The sequence below is a fragment of the Aulonocara stuartgranti genome, assembly GCF_965226115.1.
Source record: "Aulonocara stuartgranti genome assembly, chromosome: 4".
Taxonomy (NCBI): Eukaryota; Metazoa; Chordata; class Actinopteri; order Cichliformes; family Cichlidae; genus Aulonocara; species Aulonocara stuartgranti.
Window position 1 is genome coordinate 23,100,204 of NC_138942.1, and position 27,560 is coordinate 23,127,763.

Consider the following 27,560-nt stretch of genomic DNA (forward strand, 5'->3'; position numbering starts at 1 on the left):
TACTGCTACTTCTACAGCTTTATTTAAGTATGTGTAAAGTCACAGTTGCATTACTATCATCAGGTATTAGTCACACCCCTTAGTTCATTTTAGGGCAGCGTGGTAGTAACAATGAAGTGTGAATGCTAACTTCCTTTAAAAAAATACGCACACATTCCAGTCATGTGAGTCGCACTCAGCCAGGTGTGCCACCTGCTGTTGCTGCACTGATTATATCAAAAGAAAAGACAAACCCAGCTTTGATTGGAAAGCAAGTCTCTAAGTTAGTGCTTCTGTTGTTTAGTTTGTCTTCACTGTTATCACCTGATTTCTTTTATTACTTCAACTCACTGTGTTCATTAACATACGATTAATGCATTTCCTACCCTACTCAAAGTTTATTTCTCATAACTCGAAGCCTGACCTTGATCTATCATGTATCTGTCTAACCACTAACCCCAAAAATTTCCCACTTCCTCTTGAGAGCATTTTAATCTGTACTGGGTCCAAATTAGATTGAAAAAGCAACACACACACACACACAATTCATTACGTGTCACCTCTCCCCCTGATTCTGGTAAGTGTGTCTGTATCTAAGCGTAACAGTCCATTTACTACCAAAGTAACCCCACCCACCTGTCACTTTGCCCTACCGAGATGAATCACCAAGTGACGGTATACTGTACAATAACCTTCCCCATTTCCTCGTGTCTGTCTGTCTGTCTGTAATGTGAGGGTGTGTGTGTGTGTGTGTGTGTGTGTGTGTGTGTGTGTGTGTGTGTGTGTGTGTGTGTCCCTCCTTCTCTCACTTAACTCCCACAAAACTCCCACAAGTCAGTGCGGAATGACAGGAAAAGTTAAAAAGTAAAACATAACTATCGCAGTGAGTTTAAATACTTTATTTAAAATAGAATAATAAGACATGTTAAAAAAATATGTTCAATTCAGTCACGAAACTCTCACATGTGAGCTTTGTGAGGGAGACAGGAGAGCTAAGAGTTACAGTACATGTGTTTGAGGCCTGTCTTCGACACTGACATCCTCCGTTGGGTTTTCAAGAATGAGACAGATGACAGTTCGAGAGTCAGTGCTGATTGACATTCATGTGTGATGTAAACATTCCACATTATTAGAGTATTTAAACCTGCTACAAAAATATATCTCCCTTGTGGCATGGCAACAGTACCCTCCGCCATCCCTCCATGCGTCTAAATGTCCGCTCTCTTAACGTCCTTGGATAATATTTATGTTGGACTACAGTTTCCAGTGGAACGGCGGCATTCACAGGCGAGCCCACCGGTTCTTTCATCTCTAAAATAGCTCTGTTGTGTCTGTAGTTTTCTTTTAATGCAGCACATCCCAACTTTTCATACTTCCTCAAGAGCAACAGGTGCTCTGTCCATGTGAAACTGGGAGTTGAGTCTCTAGAGGTAATATATGTTGAAATGTCAGCCACAAACCCACTCCAGCTGGAGGCTGTCTGCACTCGACTGCTAACGTGTTCTCCCTTTTCGAGCATTTGGGAGCTTTTCAGCTCAAAGGGTTTTCCCTGTAACCATATCACAGCAGTCTCAATCTCCACTGAGTCGCAGACAGGCTTTACCAATCCCTTGCTGTTACTTGGTAAGGGCGACCTTCTTGAAATTATAAATAATACTGTCAACAGTTTGTATGGTAAGCTGGTTACAGTTTGTAAGGGAATTCCAACAGAAAGTCTTGGGCGACATGTGTGAGCGGCAGCTCTGGAACCTGGCTTGCCCCTCCACACAGCTCCAAGATGCGCTTCCTGCACAGCTCCTGCAGCGTCGGTTCCCATTTCCTGTAAGGGACGCTCAAGCTCTTCTTAGGAGAATTGATGTAATGCTCCAAGAGGGCAAAGAGTGTTTGGAAAGACCGCAGGTTGCCCGCTAGTGAGAACTTCTGGCGCTTGTAGTCAATGCGCACGCTGACCGGTCCCGTCTTGGCGTGGTAGGACAGCGTGAAGAAGACGTCTTTCTGACGGCTATCACGGATGAGGAAGCTGCCCAGCGGGGCGTCCCGAAGCATGCGGTGAGCGTCCTCCACTCCCAGGGGACCCCAGTAGAAGCCGCAGCGCTCGAGCTTGGATGCTGTGTCTGTGATGATTCTGCAGTCCTCCTTGCAGGTGAACGTCGGAAAGTGAGTCAGATAGACGGAGGGCGTTCTACGGTGTTGATTGGCTTGACGCTGAAGCTGCTCCACTTCGGTGCGAAGTGTTGAGGAGGAGGAGGAAGACAAGGATGAGGATGATGATGATGACGACAAGCTTGACAAGCGGGTCTTGTCATGGCCTTCGACCGTGCCGTCGGCTACCATCCTACAGGGGAGAGAGGCCCCAGACCCTCTCCCATCTCTAACCACCACACTGACATCCTGAGAGACAAACAGACAGAAAGGTCATTGACTTTTTCACTCACAACTGAGGCTAGCATCACTTTCACAGCAGCTTTGAAAAAAACCCAGACTTCTCAAAGCACAAAGAGCGCTGGTGTGCGCAGATAGACGAGAAACGCCTTGTAGTTTCCACTGAGCAGTTCAGCTTTGTTATGACTTGGATCTGCGGTTAAGCCGGCATAAAATCGACAGTGATGGTTGCCACAGCCAGACTACTGTACAATCCGTATGCCCCCCCCCCCTCCACACACACACACACACACACACACACACACACACACACACACACACACACACAAAAGTATTTTACTGCTTCTTCTGTAATGACTTAAGCATCATATAACTAAGAATTCAGATAAAATATTTACACTAAAATGCATTGACTTGATTTCTTTAAAGCATCCTGTTCTTATAAGCTATACATAAAAAATCAACAGTATCCTGTGTGTGATTAATGGTATTTTCCTTCCTTCTTTAACGCGAATGATCTAAAAGGAAAAGAAAAAAAAACTTGCGCCACCAGTGGATGGAAGTTGAGCTAAATTCAAGGAAAGAGTAATGATTAACACTGGTGACGACCTGTGCTGATATCCGGCCGTTTACTCTTAACGATCGCATGTTGAAGCCGTTCAGACGAATACTTGACCGTTCACTTCAGCCAGACTGCGCTCAGAGAAACCTGAGCCTGATCCATGGTTTAACATTTTTCTGAACGCTGTTTTCCCATAAAACAAAAGCAGCTACTATTCTCCATCGCCATTTTCCACCCCCCAAAAGCATCCCAACCAAATATATCATTTTTTTCTTTTTTCTTTTCTTAATATATATATGGAGAGAAATAAAGGCTCACCGTTTTGTTCTGACTGATGTAGCGGTTTAAGGATCCGTATGGTCTGTAATCCCAAAGTGCGAAAGCTGTGATGGCAAAGAGCAGAATTCCTTGCAAATAATCCCTCGGTTGTCAGGATGCAGGGTGCACAGTTGCATTTGGGGTTAACCTTTACACCTTCTGGGCTTTGAGCTCCAGCCGTTAGATTGTGTGTGTGAAGCCTGGTAAACAGTTCACAGGCTTTTTAACAGGCTTTGCTCCGCCTCCTCCTCCTCCTTTCCTAGAAACGAAAGTGAAACTAAGAGAGGACGATCGCTAGCTTACTCTTTCACTTCTTTGAACTGAAATTTCAAGAATTAAAAAAAAAACAAAAACCGCAAAGCCACATGACAGCAGGACGTTTACAGAAAGAGGTGGTATATTCGAGTAATGGGAGCAGTTTTTGTTGGTGTTTAGATTGACTTCGTCATTAGGGGTTGTAGTTTTTGTAGTTTTTCTTAATTATATATTTTTTTTTGAAAAAAAAAAATTCAAATGATGTAAATTCAGATTTGTTTGCCTAAACATGCATGCCGGTTCATGTTCAGAGATGGCATCAACAATCAGGATCAGTCCTTTTGTTTTGTTTTTCTTTGTAACTTTGCCCCTGCAGGTTGATAAGCATCTCCCTTTCCATCAAATACTAATGGCGAAAGATGACATGTAGCATTCCTGTGTCCTAACATGTCGAAGAAGTGCAAATTTGCACATCTTTTTGCAGAAATAATGTTAAAAAGAAAACATACATGCACATTTAGCAAAACAGGTCTGGGCTTGTAAATTAGTCATGCTTATGCTGCAGATGTAACTCTCTGTTGTTTGTATTTGGCTCTTTTCTGCAGGGTCTTTACATTTGGGGGTAATTCATTGCAGAAATGTGCACAGCATGACATCCTTCCAGTAATTTCACTGTTTTTCTTGCAGAACTTCACTTCCTTGCAGCTAAGGTGAGTAGTTATATGTAGTCATCAGATCTTCAGATAGCTAGTGGTTGTATTAAAGTTAATAATTATCTTTAACTGGAGTCTCGTGGTGGCTTTTTTATGTCTTATCTTGAATATTCAAATCTGATTGTCCAATGAGATTATGTGAGGTGTAGTACTTCTCAGAAAAGGGTACTATGCCTGCCATTTGTTTCACAATAAGTGTGTGAAACAGCAATCGAGTGTGTGCCCGTGTCTGTGTGTGAGTCTTCAAGTGTAACATGGCGTGGAGGCAGCAGCAGCCAGCTGTGGCGCTTCATTCGTGTTTGAATCCTAAAGAAAACCTTGCTTTAGTGTTTTTCTCGAGGTGCATTTCTTCCTGCGTTTCCTGTAACGTGGAGCATGTTTTCAGAGAAATCTGGCAATAAATTTGAATTTCATTTGATGCCCGATTGAACTCAAGAATTCCCAGATTTCTTGTTACCGCGGATAAAGTACTTCATCGATGCTTTATCTGGAATGAGGACTTCTCGGCTTGGCTTGTATCACAAATGACAAAGTGGTCAGTGAGGTCACTTCTGCTTAGTTTCTAAAGAAGTAGCGTTGCAGCGTGAAGAACAACAAAGAGGGCAAATTTACTTTTCTGCTCGTACAGCTGCGAGCATTCAAGTCTCTCAGTACAGTTTTGCCAGACATAGAGAAATGAAACTATTGGTGGCAGCTGTTGATACTCAGTATCACATTACAGAGAGAGGAACTGGTCCTCAGCAGGTCATTTTTGTCAGGCTGAAAACGAGTAAACTGAAAGTTAAGGAAAAGGCTGGAGATCAGCTGATGTGAATTACTTAAAGGGGCAGGAACATGCACACGGTTAGGCATATGATAGCAGAGGCAGACTGTGTGAGGAGTGTGAGCGTGTTTCTTTTTATAACAGGACAAGTCTGATCAGCCTGGTGCTTGCACGAGCAGAAGTAATAGTTCTAAATATGTCCCAACTCTGTCTGTGAGCTCTTGAGCTTCACATCCATGATAAGCTTTGCATCTTTTGTCTCGTCTCTGTCCCCTCAACTCCAACCTCTTTGTGCCGGGGGTTTCTTCAAGTTAAAGGGGAGTTTTTCCTTTCCACTGTGGCCAATTTCTTGCTCACGGGGCGTTGGTTGTTTGATTGCTGGAGTTTTCCCTGTTTTCTCTGTGTAGGATATTTAAGCGACTGTTGTTGGGATTTGGCGCACACCCCCTCACACAGCATTACCGTGGAAAACTTTAGTGTCCATATGCAAGTTGCTGTAGTAACACATACAAATTTAAACAATTCACAGAACTGAAGAGGATGTTTGAGAAAGGCCAATCATCACTTTACATTTTTAAGAACTGATCTCACGGCTCATTGTGAAACTTCACGGTCTTCTATCAGGGTTGTTGTCTTCTGAGGCAGCAGCACAGCTGACCTTCAAACAGACTACTGAGTCTTTGTTCGACTGCTGCATTTGATAAATAACTGCTTGGCTCATAAATTGTGCATTTCTTGGTTGCGCTCAGAGAATACCTCACAAGCTTAATCAAACTTTTCGTACGCTTATCTGCATGTTGTAATGCTTCTGGGTCTACTTGTCTCTGCTCTGTGTTGTTAGGCCAGTTAAAGGCTCTAGCCCTGAGGAGAAACATTCATTTTATTACACTGGATGCATGCCACAGCTCCTTCTGCTTGTGCTGCATGTCAGTGTTGGATTTCCTTGCATGCATTGCAGATGTACTCTAAATTTGTATAATGATACATTGAGCAATGCAGTTTTGCAACAGTGTATGCACACGTGTCTTGCATTTACATGATAATGCGCTTGGTGTTTACTTCAATGTTTGCACATGCTCCATGAGTTTCATTTCTGTGAAACAGGGAGAGAATCAAGAGACAGATGCACACCTTCACGCTGCATGCTGCACAGAACGTCCATGGAGGAGTGAATACATACAAGATATCACCAGGGCACCCATTAAATCCAATAACAGCTGCATTTTTTCAAGCACCTTTAATCATCTAAAAGCCATCAGTGGTGTTACGGTCTACATAGCATGGGTGGCGTGCACAACAGTGAGGGTTCTCGAAATCCTGGCGGTGATATATGGGTTTTAGAGCAAAATGCAGATGACAGCTTTCTCGAGGAAGGCCTTTTTTATTTCAGCAAAGACATCAACAAGTAACATTTTGTTTGTATTACTGCAGTATGACTCAGAAAAATACAAATTACAGCTACTGAAACAGCCTGCATGCAATCCAAAACCATTCACAGTGTTATGAAAAAATAATGTGAGTTCCTCGTTTCCTCAGAGATTTTTTTGTTTTGTTTTTTGCATGTACATTTAGTAACTACAGCTTGTTTTGTTGTTTTCATGCCGCTGCACAGCAGGACACAATGACGTGGTGATGCATCCCAAAAATAAAAAGTTAACATTATTGTGACATTATGACGTTTGTGCAAAAGACTATTTCTGGCCTTACCTCAGGGACAGAAACACACTGTTTCATCATGTTTCACCTGTGGTCAGATATTGAATTGGTGTATGAAGATACAAAGTTTATAGATTCATTGCAGCCACGCCCATATTGTGAGCCCTGCCTGTTGTTGTGCCAATAATAGTTAGCTTTTTTTGGAATTTCATACCTTCTGAAAAACATTCATGTAAACTGGAACTCTACTGGTTCACTAATTTGTGCATACTAGACCATTACCAGAGGGATGTTTTTCTTTTCCTTTTCTTTATTTTGTTAAGCCACTTAACACTTTTTCAGCATGCAGTGATTCCCAAAACACACCAGGCCATGGATTGGCCTCCCCAATACCTGTAGATCAACATTATTGAAGCAGTATGGGACAAAGAACGAAACAAAAGGGAGCCAATATCCAAAGAAGAGCTTTGAATGTTTTTCAAGAAGCCTGGAGAACTATTCCTGAAGACTGCTAAGCTTTTTAAGCAAGTTCAGACTGTGTTAAAGAATAAAGGTGATGAAACCAAATATTGAATTTCAAGCTTTTTAGAATTGTATAAACTCTGTTTTTGCCTTCTTTATTCATGCTTGTGCATATCTCAAATAATCACACCATCTATTCCCCAATGTCCTCAGTAAAATAAAGAGAAATTAAGGTTATCAAAAGACTTTAGCACAGTACGGCATGTCCTGCACAATAACAAGCATTAGTTGCCAAAAATCAGCAGATGAAAAACAGCACGAACATGTCCCAGCACCGCACACATTTCTGCAACAGCAAGCTGTTGTTTTAATGTCCTTTATCACCTTTACTTTTTCTTTTTGGGTCTGCAGAGATGTTGGCAACAGTAATTTACAATGTTTCAACTTGTCCTGTAGTCCTGAAACAAATGATCAAGCAGCGTTTTAATCGGTTCTCCTATCACAAAACAGCCTGTGTATCAACTCATGTCCTTTTGTGTCTGTACTTTCATTTTAAAGGAGATTCAAAAGTGGACCTGAAATCATTTACAATAATTCATAATCTTCTGGAAAACACTGTTTGTTCTACTTTCACTTGCCCTGGATGATGTTATTTGCATTTTGACTGTGATAACACATGAATAGCTACCTCAGTTATCTTTTAGGCAACGCTTCCATTGGATGCTGTAAAGCTGCTATGCTACATCTGTAATTGCCAGTGCGCAGTGGTGCAGTAAATCATAAAGCGAATCACTTTTAGTGGTGTATAAACTTTATGATAGCCTTTTACTTTATGTTCATCATTTTCATTTTCATTTAAGATGTAAAATCCCAATCATAAGACCATAACTGAAGAGGTGAAAGATTAAATAGTAATAATCAAGACAATAAAAAGGAGAGCGAAATCCACTGACGGATACTTTTAAAGATTTTGAAGACCGTGGGAGTTTGGGTAGTCAGCGGGGCAGTTTTCTAAAATTCAGGGAAAGAGTTGTGTTTTGATGCTCTTGCAAGGAATTGTGTGGATTCAGGTTTTCTAGTTAGTCAGAAGTGTTATCCGCTTTTTCTTTTGCTGGCAACCAACAAAGATGAGTTAATAATTAATCATTTGGGGGTTGTTGGGTTGTTGTTTGCTTAACAAGCAGAGCAAAAAGCTTCTCAGGAAAGCAGCACCCACGACTGTTTTTGTAGTTGTTGTCTGCTTTTTTAGTTTTGGTTTTTTTATCTTTCTGAATGTTATTGTGTGCAAGGGTTGGATACAGGCAGGACAAGAACGGGCAGGCCTTGGTCACGCCTGTCTGAAGTTCCAGCAGGGTAAATTTGATCCAGTCCTTCCTGTATTCTGTTAAAACATGACTGAGCTGGAATGAAAGTGGAAGTGGAGTTAGAGTGAAATGAGAAGCTGCATTTCGGCTAATCTTCGGCAGTTATAGGAAGGAGGTTCTGAGGAGGCACCGGGACAGAAAACACAAGACACACCAAAAAAAAGCAACTGTGCATGAGATCACAGTAAAGCCGTTTTCCACGAATTCCTGCAACATTTGGAAGCAATTACAGAATTTCGAACCTTACTGGAAGCCGTATAAAAATCCCTCATCCTTCAGTCATCTCTTTTCCTGCCTCATGTTAAACATTTTTGTTCTATCAGGTTGCAAAAAAACAAAAAGATTAGATTGTTATTTTTCCTTTAAGATTTATTTTCAATCTGCTTGTTCTGAGATCCGTTCCTGAGCCTTAACGTGTCTTTTCCTGCTCCACAGACTTATTCTTGGCTTCCTAGGGTTTGGTCTTGCACAAACAGATGCTTTTTAAAGGAAATATTTCTCCTGTTCCATGACAAGAGTGTGGACTTTGATTTACTTATTAGTCCTGCTAATTGCTTGTTGTTTCCTGCTACAAAGGCTCTCTGTGCTTTTAAACTGCTGTTTCCAAAGAGCCATCAGCAGAATGGCCCTGTACAGAAATTCCTCTTAAACCTACTCTTTGGATCCTCTCTTATAAGATGCAAAGGTTTACTGTAAAACAGCTACAGCAGGAGAACAGCAGTTTCATAAGAAGGGACACTCCGACGAACCGGTCAGACAGCTGGCTGACTAAACATGAAAGGAGCTTCCCCATTGTGATATTTACATTAAATGTTTTCCGGAGAAATGCACAGCCTACTAGGAAGATCTTCATTTCCTATTAACGCGGCACACAAACTGTCTCAGAAATCCGCTTTGGTCTGCTGCCAACTTTAACTTCTGATCTATTATTTGCAGATGACACAAATAGCTGCTGGATACAATTACTTCAGAAATGTGCAAAATTAAAAAATGGTTTAACAGGAACAAACTATCGCTAAATCTAAGTAAAACTAAAATTATCTTATTTGGGAATTCCCTTAGAAATGCACAAGTGCAGATTCATGTAGATGGTGTGGAAATTGAAAGAGTACTTGAACATAAGTTTCTTGGTGTGATTATAGATGATAAATTAAACTGGAAGTCTCATATAAATCATATACATAACAAAATTTCAAGAAGTGTCTCAATCTTGAGTAAAGTAAAACACATTCTGGACCACAAATCACTCCACATTCTCTATTGTTCCCTGATTGCACCGTATTTGAATTACTGTGCAGAGGTTTGGGGCAATACTTACAAATGTTCGCTATCATCAATCTTTATATTACAAAAAAGGGCCATAAGGATAATCCATAAAACTGGTTACAGAGATCATACAAATCCACTATTCTTAAAATCAAAAATTCTAAAATTCACAGATCTGGTTCATTTTCTCACAGCACAAATTATATATAAAGCAATAAATAACCTGCTTCCTGACAATATTCTAAAAATGTTTTCTAAAAGGGAACGGGGATACAATTTGAGGGGGGAATTAAATTTAAAATTAGAATTAAATTTAAAACATCCTCGTATCCGTACAACATTAAAAAGTTTTTGCATCTCTGTGTGTGGAGTGAAGCTGTGGAACAGACTAAGTAAAGATATGAAGCAATGTCCAAGCATGGCGCAGTTTAAAAAGCGGTTTAAGGATATGGTTTTTACAGGGTACAGGGAAAAGGTAGAGATTTGATAGGGTGTTCTTGTCTAATATTTTCATGTGTGTGCGCATGCACGGGTTTGTTGGTATGGGTATATATATATGTGTATATGTATGTATATATATATATGTGTATGTGTGTATATATATATATATATATATATATATATATATATATATATATATATATATATATATATATATTAAATATATATATATATATATATATATATATATATTAAATATATATATATTAAATATATATATATATATATATATTATATATATATATATATATATATATATATAAAATTGTAGGTTGTGTATCCTTCAGGTGTTAATGGGGTTATTGAAAATGTGTATATGTGCGTATGTGTGTATATACGTAGGTATGGATAGATAGAAACATATATGTGTATATATTAAAAAAAAAAAAAAAAAATTACACATAACATATAATGTAATTACAAGGAGGTATTTCTGTAGTCTATTGATACTAGATAGTGGAAAAGGGGTGGGATTAAATAAGCTTATGCTTCTTCCTGCTCCTTTTTGAACATGGACGTTATTTGGAGTTGTGGTTGCTCGTTTTCCTTTTGTTTGCTTTGTTCATTTGTCTCTTTTAATTCTATTTTTTTTTTAATACTTTTTCAACATGTTCAAAATAAAGATTCAATCAATCTATTATCTGAGCCGTGTTTTTATTGGGGTGTTTACTAATCAGACATGCATGAAACAGTTTTTTAACACGTGGAGAGTCAAACAAAGCGACGGGTCGGCTCTCGGTCACGTGCTTGACAAAGGGGCTAAAGTGGACATTGTGTGTCTAGTCTATGACTGTCTTTGTTTGCTGATGTATCACTGGCATCGGGACTACAAAAGACATCATGCAGTGGAAAATTTTGATTTCTTTTGGTGGGCCTTTTGGGGAGATTCCAAACTGAACTGATTGATAGTTGGTATACGTTAATCACGTGAGCTACAATGTCTTGAAATTCACCCAGAGTTCTTGAATGGACCACTTCTGTTTACTAAATGGAAAGAACCGGTATCCGGACAAACACACTATATACAGACAATGTTTTCTAGTTGCAGGGGTGGGCCATGTGAAACCGGTTGCATTTTGGAAGGCCGGGAGATGATTTATGGAAGCAAGGACAAGAAAAATAAAATAATGATCCTCAGCAGATATTTGTTTTGTTTTATGGCAATATTATTCTACGCATTAGTTGCAAAATGACTATGAGGGTAGGAATGTGGTGGAACTGCTTACAAATATTCACTGATGCTATATTTCCCCCTGCTTTGTTTATTTAGTTTAAAATTTAGCAGTCGGATAGCTAAAGCAAATACTGTAATATATGCCCACTGTATAGGAGAAATAAATGTAACAAAAATGCACCACATATAATCCAAAACCTCAGTAAATGTACTTTCTGCCACTTCCTAAAATATGCTGAAACATCAGGGAAACATGAAGTGATACTCTATATATAATGATGACCCTGTCCAACAACATGTTTTGATGAATACGCCACGTGGGTATGAGTGTGTGCGCGTGCGCATGATTAGCACGTGATTTATTCTCATAAACCTTGTGTGTTTATGTTTACCTGAAGTGCTTCTGTCTGCGAGGGCGAGCCCATCGCCTAACAAGGTTCAGGGATGCAATGACTGCATGCTTTCATGCAAGCATCTGTTTATGGAAAGAGTTTGTGCAGTTTGTGATCATGTCACAGATAAAATATCTACACTGACCCCGGCTGACAGGCTCTGTAAAAAAGGACGAACGCTTCCTCCCCAAGCGTTCGTCCTTTTTTATTTATTTTTTTCTTTTATATTCGTCCTTCATTTCTTTTTTTTACAAACAGCGCAGTCCAGATGAATGCGTTATATAGCCACTCAATTACAAGGCATTGCAACACTTTATGAGGCACAAATAAAACACTTAAGAAGAAATAAAAGTGAAACTTTAGCTATGGGAATTCTAGAGGCATGACTAGATTAGAAGTGAGGAATGAATTCGCTCATGCAATAACAGCAGTGTCTGACGAACTTTTTAACAAAAAACTGATCCCCGTCTCCTCAGTCATGTCTCCGTGGCTGTCCCTGTTCCCTGTCTTGTGTAGTTAATATGTCCATCGTCCTGGTCTGTGTGTTTTTTATCTTTCCTGTTCCCATGTTCTTCCTGCACTCCCCAGTTGTCGTGTCTCCGTGTTTGGTTTTTCCCAGTCCCACTGTCAAGTTTGTGCATCTTAGTCTGAGTCTCAATGTGTGTTTACTTCCTGTCTTATTTTGTCAGTCCCCTGTCTTGTGCACTTTGTCTTGTTAGTCAGATTTACTTCACCTGTGTTTCCTGGTGTGTTCTATCTCCCAAATTACCTCATGTGGGTATTCTCATACTCAGTTGGCTTCAGTTCCTTCTTGTAATCTCTCTCGTGTTGTGTGTTCTTTCATCTGTCTGGCAAGTTGCTAGTTAGTTTTATGCTGCTGTAAGTTTGCCATTTGGTTACCACTCAAGGAGATACAACGATACAAGGCGAAGAATAACTGCCACGCCACTCCTTAAATACACCAGCTTCATTGAGCCAAACAGTCCTCAGGTGTGCCTACTATGGAAACCCTGTGTGCCAAGGCCTCACTCGGCCACCCACCTGTTTCTAAAAAAAGAAAATGGAGAAGAATTTAAAACCCAGCACGCAGCTACAGTAAAAAGGTGGAATCCAGTGAATCAGCTGTAACTTTAGCCAGCTGTAACGGCCAGATGCTGAAGTAACATACTGCTACTGCAACATTATGAACATCTGCACCAAAAACACCACTCCATTTTTCTGGCTATACTGCTGTGAATGATGCATTTGCTTATTTTACATTGGTGTGTGTGATAAGCAAACATTTTACCTCTGTTTACTGTCACCAAGTCAGTCCGCTCTCAGTTGTTGGCTTTCAGTGCATTTGTGAGTCATCTAATCTAATTAATTAATCTGTAACATCATGGACACGTTGCATACTTCTCATCCCACTACAATTTTTAAAACACGCTGGAAATTTGGTGAACAGGGATTTCAACTCGCTCTCAGTTCCTGCAGGCTCGACATGCTGGGAACTGTGTTTAAACTTTGGCCTTCTGCCCTTCCTGCATAAAGTGGATACAAATGGCAGAGCAATCCTGGCACATGTGCAATGGAAGTCCAAAATGTTCCTTCCAAAAATAAATCTTTGGTTGTAAAATTATTGCTTGTGGGTTGTAATGTTTATGCACTCTTATGTTTGTTTTTTCAAACACACAATGGCTGAGATGACCCCCCGTTCGTTGCTGAGAATAATTATGAAACCAACCCTTAACCCTCTGTTTTGGATTATTTATTTTTTTAAGGGGAGTTTTTTCAGGAAATAATCAATAAATATTAAAGTTATTGCCAAGACACTGTAGGAGAGCAGCCAAAAATCGCATATTGTGATACACAGGTTAAAGGTTAGAGCTGAGGTTACAGCCCGAGACCTTTTCACAAACCCTCTTTGTTAACAAAAGCCATTGAAATCTCAAACTATAAATGCATAGTCACTAGAGAATTCAAGCGTTTTTAGAGTAAAAGAAAAATTAGAGCATTTGAATGCAGTTGATGTATGGCGAGGGTGTAAAAAGAGCTGTAAGGTTTCAAAATGAGAGTCAAATCGAACCACTACCAATTCCTGAACCTGTTCTTTATGTTAAGGTAGGGAGTCCTGTTCATTTGTACTTTGCTGTTTCACCTCCAAGTTCTGGGAAATGGCAAGGCGGTTTAAGACACAAAGCTGCAAAGAGTGCAGGGTTTAGGGGAAGAGGATGGAGGATTGCATCTTTGCACATACAGATTTGTAATCAGTGCAAACATGCGAGCATATACTCACAGGCTAGACAGAGGCACACCTAGCTGCGAGCACAGGCACATAGGCACGCATAGGATAAATATCACTGCTAACAGCGAACTCACCGTTGTTTACATTTGCAAGCACGCGCATACGTTCGTTTGTTTGGGTTTTTGAATTCGACTGCACGTGCCTCTTGTCTGTGCAGGGCTTGCGTGCGCGCAGAAACAATTACGGACTATTTGCCTAACAGTTTGCGTGTGTGGTCAGATTGCGGTTTCCCTCAGCAGAAATGGCCTTTTTCAAGGAACACGAAAGCGAAAGTAAGCACTCAGATCTGCCCTCTCCACATAGTAACAGATAATTTAGATACCATTTGAGATTTATGATTGGCTCTTCTGTCCACTCTGGCTTTAGGTGGCGCTGGAAAAGTGGAAAATTAACCCATGATTTTTGTTTGTTTGTTTGTTTGGTTGGTTGGTTGGTTGGCTGTTTGGTTGTTTGGTTGTTCGGTTGTTTGGTTGTTTGTTTGTTAAGGGGGCTGTAATTGAGCAGTTGTTTGGAATGCAAAAATCTAAGGGCACAGGGCTACCATCTAATAACATAGTTAAAATAGTTAAAGTACATTCAAATGATGGGACTCATTTGACTGAAGCTTTGTCGATTCTTCTTGATTTCCTCAGTGTCCCCTTCTAGCAGCTGTTGATTCTCACGTGAAAAGATAAGAATGGACATTGAAAAGTAATGCAGTTGAGCAGGTTTCAATAGAAATACGCTGTCAGTATTTTGCAATGGCAGTTGACAATGAGAGGCATTTATTGTGTTAATACAAAGTGATTAAACAAAGCAGAGGATAAGATAAGCTTTCAGTTTAAGAATGCTATCTCAAAAATTCTTTAAACCGGGAAAGTTTGTCTATCTGATTAACAAGTCAAAGGCAGTTCGGTGGCTAATCATTTCATAGTTTTGTCTTCTGTCTCCCATTGTTTGTGGTTTGTACTGTATCCTCTTGTCCTTCTCTTCTCGTTCCTCTCTCTCCCAAAAGGTTGTGGCAGTTGACCGCCTCTCTCTGACTCTGGTTCTACTGCTTTCTTCTCGTCAAAAGAGAGTTTTTCCTTCCCACTATTGAAAGTATTAACTCATAGCAGGGCTTTTGACTTTTAGGGTTTTCTCCTAAATATTTGGTGTTTTACCTTATAGCACAAAGCATATTGGGGCAGCTTTTGTTTTGACTTGGTGCTTTAAACATGAACTAAATTAAATTAAATGGAACTGATATGAACTAATTCCTGTTCTTCTGGGAGTTTTATGGGGGGTGGGGGTGTCATGGCCTCATTATCAGCCCTTATAAGTCCTGCTCGAAGTTCTTTTATGCAATAAATGATTCACTTTCAGTATTTATCATTAGATCTGCCTTCTGGTAAAGGAAGCTTATCACTGTTTGGCCATTTGGGGGTCAACAAAGCAGCACTTCCTGTGCCGTCATTCTTTGTCTAATTTATCTTCAACTGTTTCCTATTTTAAAAGATAAAGAGTCATCATATTTATATTGGTTTTACCGTAATGCTTCTAAACCTTTGCCTGTAGTGCTTTCTTTGAAGTGTGCTTCATTGTAAAACATATGATTCATCATGTTTGTATGCGTGATGCGTACACTGATCAAATACTAACTTAAACTTTTGGGTTATGTTTGTTTTATTCACGCCAATTAGAACATCATCACAGAACAAATTTTTTATATTTTTCACATTTTAGTATCATTTCACTGACACTCGTCCGTCTGTTACTGTAAGAACTCTGTGGTGACTGCCCTGACAGCGCTACTTCTCGGTTTTTATTCAGAGCTGCTGTGTTGTCACTACACATTTTATGGTTTTATTGGTGATTGCGTTGCGCCTACGACTTAATTCATAGTGTGTGTGTGTACACATACAGAGATAACAGTTTTATCTCACAACTGTGCAGCTGTAAATATCAACGGATTCAGTTGCAGACATGCTATTAATGCTTGCATTTCTGCACACATTACTGTTGCCACCAGCTACTAACTTACAGTTGTACAGAAAGTTGATGACAGGGCAGCATGTTCAGGTTGGCCTTGTGACTTCATAAATTTAACAATAGCTAATCTTACTTACTGCTTTTTCTGATATAGGACCTTTTTTATCACAAGTACAGAGTTCATAGGAAGTCCTGTCTTATTAAGGCCACAAAGAACAAAATATCAAAAAAAACCAAAAACCTGTTAGATTGGTTTTAAGAAAAATAAGGTACTTTTTGCTGCATATTTTCAGAATGTATCTTTATTGGCCGACAGACAACTTAAACTTCGTGAACTTGAAAATTACTCACATTTTTTTGGCTATGATAAAATCAATCATCTAGCGACTCAAGCTCGTGCAATCATTAGGCGACTTTGGAGTCTTATTTTCAGGGTATGTGTGATTACAGAAAGCGTATATAGACTAATAACCGCGTAGAGTCAGTGTGACAAAATGAAAATGAAAGAATATATCTGCCAACTCCTGGGTGAAGTTGTTAAGTATACAATCCCTGAAACAATGACAGTCTGTTCAGCTCGAGATCTAAAATTTTAAAGCCTGACTGCTCCTTGCTAAAAAAATATGGGTGTTACAAAAGTCATTCATTTTGAAGGTATGGGTGCATCTTGATAAAACAAGTGAAAGCTAGTTAAAACTAGTCACAACTGCAACAACTGTGGCACGTCAGGATCAAATTACCGAGCTATTGTGTAAAAGTTGATAAGCCACAATCCTGATTTGGAAAAATCAAGACCTGTCTGGACTGTAGAAATAGAAAAATGAAGCAGCTACAGTCGCGCTTAAAAGTACTGTCTCCATTGGTGCTTTCTTATCTTTTGTTCGTCTGTTTGTTTTTGGACTTGACTGTTTCAGATCATCAAATAAAGGAAATGGATAACCCGAGTAAATGGAAACTAGAGCTCCAAGGAGAAAACCACTCCTGATCAAAAAGAACACAAAGCGTCATCTCATGTTTCCCCCAAAAAACATCTTGATGATCCCTATGAGTTTTGGGAAAATACTCTGTGGACTCATGAGACAAAAGTTGGACTTTGTTACATCAGCAATTTGTGAAAAGAACATCATGGCAACAGTCAAAAATGGCGGCAGCACTGCTTTGCTGCTTCAGGAGTGTCAAGGTAGCTGTGTGGATGTGGAGAAGAGTGGAGCCAAATGTAGGACTCGCAGGCTGGCAGAGGATGTGGACGGTGTTTATTATGATGGCAGGATGAACAGAATATGAGATGACCGACTGGCTGACTGAACTGAACTGGACTGAAAACGTCCACGTCGGACAATGACAATGAATGAGAGGAAACGAAGGACTTAAATACACAGGCTACTGATGATGACAAGAGACAGATGAGTACACAGCTGCATACAGGAAGAAGAATTAAACATCCATCCATTCGCTTCCACTTATTCTTTTCAGAAGAAAGGAGCCAGCTATCTTAGGGCGAGAAAAATGGTACACCCCGGACAGGTCGCCAGTCTGTCGCAGGGCTATCACATATACACAGACGACTCTATGGGCAATTTAGAGTTTCAAACTGCATGTCTTTGGACTGTAGGAGGAAGCCACAGTACCTGGAGAGAACCCACGCAAACACGGGGAGAACATGCTAACTCAACACAGAAAGACCTCGGACCGATGGTGGAATTGAACTCAGGACCTTCCTGCTGTGAGGCAACAGTGAATTAAACATATTAAATGGTAAATGGCCTGTATTTATATAGCGCTTTACTAGTCCCTAAGGACCCCAAAGCGCTTTACATATCCAGTCATCCACCCATTCACACACACATTCACACACTGGTGATGACAAGCTACATTGTAGCCACAGCTGCCCTGGGGCGCACTGACAGAGGCGAGGCTGCCGGACACTGGCGCCACCAGGCTCTCTGACCACCACCAGTAGGCAACGGGTGAAGTGTCTTGCCCAAGGATACAACGACCGAGACTGTCCAAGCCGGGGCTCGAACCGGCAACCTTCCGATTACAAAGCGAACTCCCAACTCTTGAGCCACGATCGCCCCATTACACATATATTACACAGAAACAGATGACTAACACAGTAAAACAGGAAACATGAAATAAACAGAGCACATGAACAGACTGAAAACCCTGGGTCAACGACCCAGGAACCCTGATGGGGTTGATGGGAACCGTTAATGCTGCTCTCTACCAGAAACTCCTGAAGAAAAAAATGAAGGTTTTGGACTGGCCCAGTCAAAGTATGGACTTCAGTCCAATTGAGATGCTTTGGCCACGTAGGTTTGGATAGGTTCTTCTTACTTAATGAATGAAATCATCATTTACAAACTGCATTTTGCATTTTAGTCTGTTATCTTTGTCTAATATTAAATTTTAGACATTGATGGAGTGAACGGGAATGCGAACAGCCACATATGTAGTTGTCTGATACGAACAAAACCAGCGACAGAGTCAAAAGCTGAGTGCATATTTCCTGGAAACTGCTACGTCATGAATACTTTACCTCATGGTTTAATATCTTGACCTTTCCTGGATATATTACTGTGAACACAAAATACCAAAATACTTACAAGAATACCTATATGGCCATAAATACCCCCTCCACACACACACACACACACACACACACACACACACACACACACACACACACACACACACACACACACACACACACCTACACAGATGAACAAACAGTTACATGCTTAACACAGCCCTAATCGCAAACTTTAATCTTTCCGCTTCACAGTCATAAGCTAACCTTTGATAAATGCACCTAGTCTGGCAGAGATCTGTGGTCACCCTCCCTTCCACGCTGACTCAGTTAAAGCTGTGTAACCCCCCACCCCCTACCCCCAACTGTTAGCTTGGTAATAATTCTTACCTGATATTAATCATCTAATAACGCAGAAACCCATAAGCCAATGACATAATATATGAGTGATAGCATCTCTCTCTGCACCATGAATCGAGGGAGTTTTTTTTTTCTTTTTTTAAATTCCACTTCTCTTTTTTCCACTGATGATTTCAAGCGTCGTGGCTAACTATAGGACAGATCTATTTTAATAAAGCGACCAGACGTTTACACCTATTTGACATTTAACCCTGATGCGGCCTCCATGATCTCATGTGTTAAAAACATCTTGCTCCTGGAATTACACCTTTCACTTTCGGCGAAATGTAACGATGAAATGAAAGTGACACCCGTCGAGAGGGAATGTTAACGTTCGGTTATTATGGTCAAATGCACTGCCCATGTTTCTCCATACTGTAGTCTCAGTATATGTGTCTTATTCTGGTATCCAAAACCATAAGAAAAAACAGGGAAACATCACTTCTCTATAATAATCTGGTATTTCAGAAGAAGAGGATGTTAGTGAGCCGTTTACAGTAAATACACGTATTCACACAAAAACACACACAAACTTTGGATTTGTTATGATTTGTTGCTGTTTCACTTGTGTTTTCAGCACTTGTCATGCCAGAAAAGTCACGGCCCATTAAGTACTAATGATGTATTTGCGCAAGACTGAGTTGTGATTCGCTAATACTGCTATAATTCTCAGTGCAAATATATGACGATGCCACAACAGCAATAAAAATCTGATTGGAAAATGGCTGAGCATTGTCATGTCACGAGCTGTGAGCATGATGGGGATGAAAAACTTTAAGTGGGCATAAGTCATAGTAAAAAAAAACCCAACTCAGGTGTAAATAGTGAAAAGTAGGTGATAGGTGATGTTGGGTTGGTGTCACAGTCTCAGTGGGCTTTTTGCACAAAAGCCACTTTGACACGAAACAGTAACAGGTGGTACCAAGCTTATTAAAACTGAAGATTAGTAACGCCTGTGTTACGTGTCAGAATGCATGTTGAGAGAGGCTTTGCACTGTAGACATGTAGCCATTCATCAATAAAGGAGACACAAAGTTAATGCAACATTGAGGCGAGATATTTGCACAGTGCATACTTGCACCCCAGCCGAAAGTTGCAGGAAATTTGTTTGTTTAGCTTTGCATAAATAATGGAAACAGATGAAAGCAGCTACCCTCGAACTGTCTGATATCTTGATATCACTCAGCAGAGATATGTTTGACCTATTTTTTACAGATTATAGGCCAACAAGTCATTTATAATAGTTTTAAAGTCCCACAATCATTTTTAGGATAAATATGGGAGATCATTTTGGGCACAGCAACAGCAGTGGTCGTGCTGTGCGCCAGCTGTGACATCACCGCTGCCTCGTCCTTGTTTATATTGGCGGTGGGCTCACAGCAGTCTTCTCTAGAGCAACAGGTGTCTCCACTCAGAAAAAAAAAACACCCACTTCACACCAAAGCTGGTATAGAAATACACGAAGGCTTCTCCAGACGGTATCATTTGTTTCAGGCAGCTGCTGCATCTCACTTTCTATTATCTGGGAATCCCTGAGCTCCTGCACTTCTATGTCATCGAAATCACGGTTAAGACAAACCGATGATCGCAATCATACTCAGCTGTCTTTGGCTCAGCCCCAGGCTACAAAAATATACCCAAAATGACGTAAAAAGGGCGGTGCGTGCCAGCTGTTGTGAAAGACAGCTGGCAGTGAAAGACGTAAAGCTAAACCACTTGTGATTCACAAGTGGTTTGCCAATGAGCTTCCAGAGTCCCTTGGTTTCACAGTGAAATCTACACCGTGCAAACCAAGGCTAGTCTTAAAAAGCTAAAACGGCGATCCCGAAAACACCGAGCTCAAGGATTCGCAATCTGACCTCACGGTTGCTGCATCCATCTTTTATATACAGTCTGTGCTATCTCCTCGTTTGATGACATGTTTTGTAACACTGACCAATAGGAATGAAGTGGTCTTCCTCGCACAACTGGTAGCATGACAAAAAGAGGCACAAACTAAAAGATAAGCTCCACGACCTCCCTGTACCCTAAGTGATTAAGATTGACATATCGATAAAGACGTGGTTTGACGACTATTAGAATAGTTTTTCCGATAATGGCTCCATAGGCAGAGACCACACTCACTAATATCTGACACATACCCAGGTATTTATTCTATAAGCAGGCCTGACATGTGACAGAAACTGCTCTGTCTGGAAAAGAGCTTTAAGGGTTATTCCTAGTAGACTTTCAAGGGGAGAAGAATAAAAGATACACTGCATTTTGGGATCAACTTGAAAGAAATGTAAAAGCGAGGTCAGAAGTCAAATGAGACCTAATATTTGGATCCAAACAGTAATGAGATATTTAGAATCTCCATATATAATTCCCTGTAAACAGTTTTAAGTACCTCAATATGGTATTAGTATCATTTAGACCAGGGGTGCCCAATCCCGGTCCTCGAGAGCTACCGTCCTGCAGCTTTTAGATGCATCCTTGTTCCCACACACCTGAATCAAATGAATGGCTTGTTATCAGGCCTTTGCCAAACATGATGGCATGCTGAAGAGATCAAACCATTTGACTCAGCTGTGTTGGAGTAGGGATGCATCTAAAAGCTGCAGGATAGTAGCTCTCGAGGACTGGGATTGGGCAGGCCTGATTTAGACCTTCAGATCAGTCTATTGACCTTAAAGGAGAGGTCAGAGGTCACATGTAACGTGATTTTTTAAAGCTTTATTTTTCTATATGTTACACACCACACTTGTAAGACTCATAGTTTTAAGATCATGAACTAGATCGTGAAGTTGACCTTGAAGGCCGTGGTGGATGTACCAGTGTGTGAATGGGTGGATGACTGGATATGTAAAGCGCTTTGGGGTCCTTAGGGACTAGTAAAGCGCTATATAAATACAGGCCATTTACCATGTAAACCAGATTTTAATAGATTGTCAACATGAATCCATTCTACACCCCAACAAAGGTTTATCAGAATTCATTCAAAACTTTACGAGCTATTATGTTTGCAGACAGAATGACACGCATGCAAACACTACCAAAATATAAGCCCCTTGGTGGATTTGACTAAATAATAAAACAATCTAAAAGTCAAAGTTTGTGCTTCATTAACCAAAGCAAATCGACAATGCCATAATTAATTAATAAAGCTAAACTCATCTATCTTCACCTTCTGCATTGTTACGCATTTTACTCAAGAAATCACCTCATCCTTTTTTTAATCAACTGTTTTTCCCTGTCTTCCTTTTCATGCCACTCTTTTCTTGATATAATGAGTGTCATGTTGATTTTTAGCATTGTTGGCAGTCCCTGGCCAGTTGACTTTGCACCTTCACAGCACAAAGGCTTTGTAGTCTCATATCAATCACCTGCGATCCGTGTGTGGTCCCATGGCCATGTTTAGTTTCAGTGTACAAAAGCTGCTTACAGTTGAAAAACTCAAAAGAAGTCCCACCCATATGAATCACTTTACAAATGTTTGCAATTCGCCCAGGCCTACACGTGATGTATATGCGGCTGTCACAAAAGACAACAACAGCTCATGACAAATCCTAAACTCAAACAGCCTCAGGAAAGGAGCCGGGCGTTACTTCACGGGTGCATGTGTCCAGTAGGAGTGGTGCCTTCGCCCAATCAATCACAGTGGAGCGTTGGTGATTAATAAATCAGTATAATGTATATCTGCAGTGTTTACTGTAGATGTCTGCTTTTAGTGTGTGGCCAAATCTCGTTGGTTGGGTGGAGATATTGTGAAAAGTCAGACAAAAGGTCCTTTTTAAAGACTGAAATCACACCCTAGTCAATTATAATCCTCTTGAAATTTCTTATTGCAGTAACTGCATTTTAATCAGCCGTTTATGACACACAAGTATTTCCCCGTTATTTATTCTTCAGCAAATTTAAAAAAATAGACACAATTTTATTTACTGTGTATTATTTGTAAAATGTATTAGTTTACAAGATGTCTTTTTCCAGAGCTTGTCACTCATCATATTCTTGTGATGTTGGAATACTGTGGCGGACTAACAAACGATGGAAACTCGATACAGCGATCAAGAAAGCTTACAAATACAAAGCGTTGTCTCCCTCTAGTGGCAGGAAAAAAATGTCATAAAATAGGATGCACCATAACCTGTTTTGTTTTTTATTCCAAGTCTTCATGGAATCACTTTGCAGCTTCACCGTTTAAGTTTTTATTATGAGAATGAAAGAAATGTTGAAAAGCAGCGTAAAAACACAGCAAAGCTTTGGCTGAAATAGGATCAGTGGATTGGCAAACAGCAAGAAAGGGCTTGCCACGTGGAAAAAGGCTGGAAAGTACGAAAAGCATATAGTCTATGGCAGAGGGTGTCATGCATAAGGCCTGTGGGCCAAGCAAGGACTGCAATTTGGAGTCCCATTGGACCGCTTTAGAACGTGAGGGAGGACATAATTTTGGGCATTTAACTGTGTTTTTATAAGTTTTACATTTTTCCTGCTGATAAAGATCTTCCTCACACCTCTTTACATCACACCAAAGTAATAAATAAACAATTAAACGATTAAACCTTCCTGGTTTTTTTGGGACTATAGAATTTTCTGCTTTTACAGTGATTAATAAGCTTTAATTATAGGACAGTCTGAGCAATGAGATATCAGAACTTTGACCTTTTTTAATGATTTATGGCACAAAAGTTGCTGAAACAGATTTCTTTCATTTACTAGAGCAGAGTCTCTTTGTTATGCAGGAAAAACTAACATGTGCCTTTGAAATTGAACTTTCTTTTGTAATACTAACATACAGTAGCAGTCAAAAGGTTGGACAAACTTTCTCGTTTAATGGTGTTTCTTTATTTTCATGACTATTTACATTGTGGATTCTCACTGAAGGCATTAAAACTATGAATGAACACAAGGAATTATGTAACAAAAAAGTGTTAAACAACTCAAAGCATGTTTTATATTTTAGATTCAAAATAGCCGTGCTTTGCTTTGGGTTTCCAACAGTCAGAAAGGGTTTTACTGCCAAATGTTGAGCAGATTTACAACATTAGGAAATTGCTGCAGTACTTTGTGCGAAACATACTATAAGTCAAGCACTTAAATAAAAATAAGAATAAGGGAGGGGAGCAGGTCAAACAGACTGTGTCCAGGGTGAGAAGGGTCAGCTAAGATCCGAGCTGCACGAACCAGTGTCCTGGACGTGTACAGGTCCTGCAGAGATGGGAGTCTGCAGCCAATCACCTTCTCAGCAGAGCGCACAACACGCTGCAGTCTCTGTTTGTCCCTGATGGTGGGTCCAGTATACCACACAGTGATGAAGCAGCTGAGGCTGGACTCGATGACTGCAGTGTAGAATTGCATCATCGTCCCTGTTGGCAGGTTACATTTCTTCAGCTGCCTCAGGAAGTACATCCTCTGCTGCACCTTTTTTATGACGGAGGTGATGGTGGGCTCCCACTTGAGTTCCTGGGTGATGGTGGTACCCAGGAAGTGGAATGAGTCCACAGTGGTGATGAAGATGATGGGGGGAGTGGGGATGTTTGCTTCCTGAAGTCCACAATAATCTCCACTGTCTTCTGGGCATTCAGCTCCAGGTTGTTGCGGCTGCACCAGGACACCAGACGTTCAACCTCCACCCTGTAGGCAGACTCATCCCCGTCCGAGATGAGTCCAATAATGGTGGTGTCATGTACAAACTTAATTAGCTTGACAACCTGGTGGTTGGAGGTGCAGCAGTTGGCGCACAGGGAGAAGGCTTGAAGGAGTTCCAGAGATGCTGAGCACTTGTTAGCTCTTTCGCCGTCACTCTGCGGTCCATCTCATCCCAAACCATCTCCATTGGGTTTAGTTCATGTGAAGGTGGACGTCAGGCCTGGTGCAGCACTTCATCACTCTCCTTCTTGGTCAAATAGCCCTAACACAGCCTGGAGGTGTGTTTGGGGTCATAGTCCTGTTGAAAAATAAATGATGGTCCAACTAAACGCAAACCAGATGGGATGGCATGTTGCTGTATGATGCTGTGGTAGCCATGCTGGTTCAGTGAGCCTTCAATTCTGATTAAATCCCCAACAGTGTCACCAGCAACCTTGCATGTATAGATCATCCGTTCACCTTTTCTGCGACGCACAAACACACGGCGGGTGGGACCAAAGATCTCAAATTTGGACTCATCTGATGTCCACTCCTTGTGTTTCTTGTGTGGCATTTATCTGGGCTCTAATCTGAGGTGCTGATAACTTGCGATTTCGAAGATTTAGCAAATTTACTGACTGACTGACCTTCAATTCCTAAAGTAATGATGTACTGCCGTTTCTCTTAGAATTCATATTATGGCAAGAACAAATCAGCTAACAGTTGTCAAACAGGGCTGTCAGCTGTGTACCAACCTGACTTCTGCACAACATAACTGATGGTCCCAACCCATTAAGAAGGCGAGAAATTCCACAAATTAACCATGACAAGGCCCACCTGTGAAGTGAAAATCATCATGAAGTTCATTGAGAGAAGGCCAAGGGTTTGCAGCACTCTCAACAAAGCAAAGGAATCTAAAATATAAAACATATTTAGAGTCATTCATCATTTTTTTCTTTGCTCTATATAATTCCATATATTTGATGTCTTCAGTTTGTGTCTATGATGTAGAAAGTAGTAAAAATAAAGGAAAAACATTAAATGAGAAGGTGTGTCCAAACTTTTGACTGGTAGTGTATCTATTAGATTAAGTGTGCAGTTAAACTTCTTCACACTGATACACTCAAGATCAAAGATGGCTGCATGTGGCCCACAGCGTAATGGGAATTTGACATCCCTTGGTCTATTGGGCGAGCTCAAATTACAGCTCAAAGCCACTAGAGTGCGCTGTTTTATCATTTTGGATCAAACTCTTGAGGTACAGAGAGATGAAAGGGAAAGCTGAAAGAGCTACTGTGGATGAGAGACAGCCAAAGACAGAGCGAGAGAGACAGGTCATAATAAGGTGCTGTGTGGGTGTGTTTGCGAGGTGAAAGCTGGAGATCACCACTAGGCTGGAGGTAGAAAGTCTCTCACTATTTTCTCCCTCTTTCTCTCTATTTTCCTCCAGCTCCAGCTCTCTCATCTGTCTTTCCCATGAGATGCAGTCTTTCTGTATAAATAGCAGTACTGTACGCAGTATAATCAGCCTTTTTTTTCTCGTTCCACATCACACATTTGATGTTCAGGGATTTCTTCAGAGGAGCAATTAGCATTAGATTACCGTATGTACAACTATATTCTTGAGTGGGCAGAGAACATATCACAGAGTGTGCTTTCTAACTAAAGAAAACGCCAGTGTGTTACTATCTCTGTACAATATCTGCCTTCAAATTAGATCATGTGAAGGATCTGAAACTTTTCGCATCAAATGTGTGTAAGGATCTGAACAGCTGTGGAAAAAAGGTGAGCTTGCATCCCATGAAAAGTGTCTGATGCCTCCGATGGGGTTGGTTGAGCGCCTTGTGTGGAGTGCGCCTGGATAATGACCCCTCCATGCATGCTATTATCTCCTGGTGAAGCTTCTCTCCAAAACGTGAAGCTAAGCGCATGTGCACGAGAAGAGAAATGTTGTTTACATCCTCCCCAGGCCAGTGGTGGGAGTAAGCAGCAGCGAGAAGAAGCACACAGTGAGAGGGGAATTGGCTGATCCAGTGTGGGAGAAAAAGGGAAAATGTGCAAAAAATACAACAATAAATATGAAATGTTCTCCAGCAAAACACTGCTTTCTGCGCTTCTAGCTTTGGCTGGCTTGCCAACACAGGTGCGCTAGAACAATAAGGTGCACACACACTCACACACACATGAAAAATCATTGTTATTTTGCATCTAGTGCCTGAGCACATACTGGTCTTTTCCTTTACAGAAATGATATGATTTCAATGCCCACATGTGTATCTGTCTCATCTACGCGTACGTATATGTTTAATCAAAGGCCTCAGTGTACTGTGAATGCAAATAAGCAGTGCATTCAATTGTACTAGCCCTTTAAGTTTATTTGCTTACACTGACTAATCTCTTCTTCCTAGCTGCATGCATGTTTCTTCCTTAAGCGCCATTGCCTTCTCTGAATAAGGGCAGTGATTGTTTTTTATCTTTTGGATGTGTGGTGTTGTTTTTTGAATTCACATTTTCTGAGTTTATTTTTCAGTCATCTAAAGTAAAATATATTCAGTGCATTTGACTAAGAAATACATCGAGCTGACCTATTTCAGCAGCCTTTAATGTTCACGTGACTTATCCTTTACTTACCCCCACAATAAACAGGTCTCTTAAACTCTTCATTTCAATATTATTTTTTCAAAGGACAGCCAGTATAGTTCCTCTTACACTGTGATGACTAATGGCTTAAACAAATGTGCTCAATTCCGATTTCCAGCTGTCCTTCGTGACAAACTCCAGAAAAATCTTGGAAAGTTTCCTTCAGATCAGCTTACATTAGGTTTTACATGCTACATGAAAATAATTTCTGAATGCAGAGATGATGAAATTTTCAAAATCCAAACAAAACTGATGTTTTACCTCTTAAAGTCATATGGGTTCATTCCCCTGCATGTTTGGATTTGTCCATATATCCATACGTACATACAACTGTCACAGTGAGTTTGTTAAATGAAG

General features: G+C 40.5%; 1 protein-coding gene across 1 annotated transcript; it reads right to left on the reverse strand.

Moving 5' to 3' along the window:
• Positions 1 to 863: 863 nt before the first annotated feature.
• socs1a (suppressor of cytokine signaling 1a) lies at positions 864 to 3,478 on the reverse strand. The gene is made up of 2 exons (XM_082531067.1): positions 3,242 to 3,478; positions 864 to 2,370 (listed from the first exon to the last, which is right to left on the reverse strand). Exon 2 carries the CDS (start codon positions 2,311 to 2,313, stop codon positions 1,663 to 1,665), a length of 651 nt encoding a protein of 216 aa, XP_082387193.1. The 5' UTR covers positions 2,314 to 2,370; positions 3,242 to 3,478; the 3' UTR covers positions 864 to 1,662.
• Between the last annotated feature and the right edge of the window lie 24,082 nt (positions 3,479 to 27,560).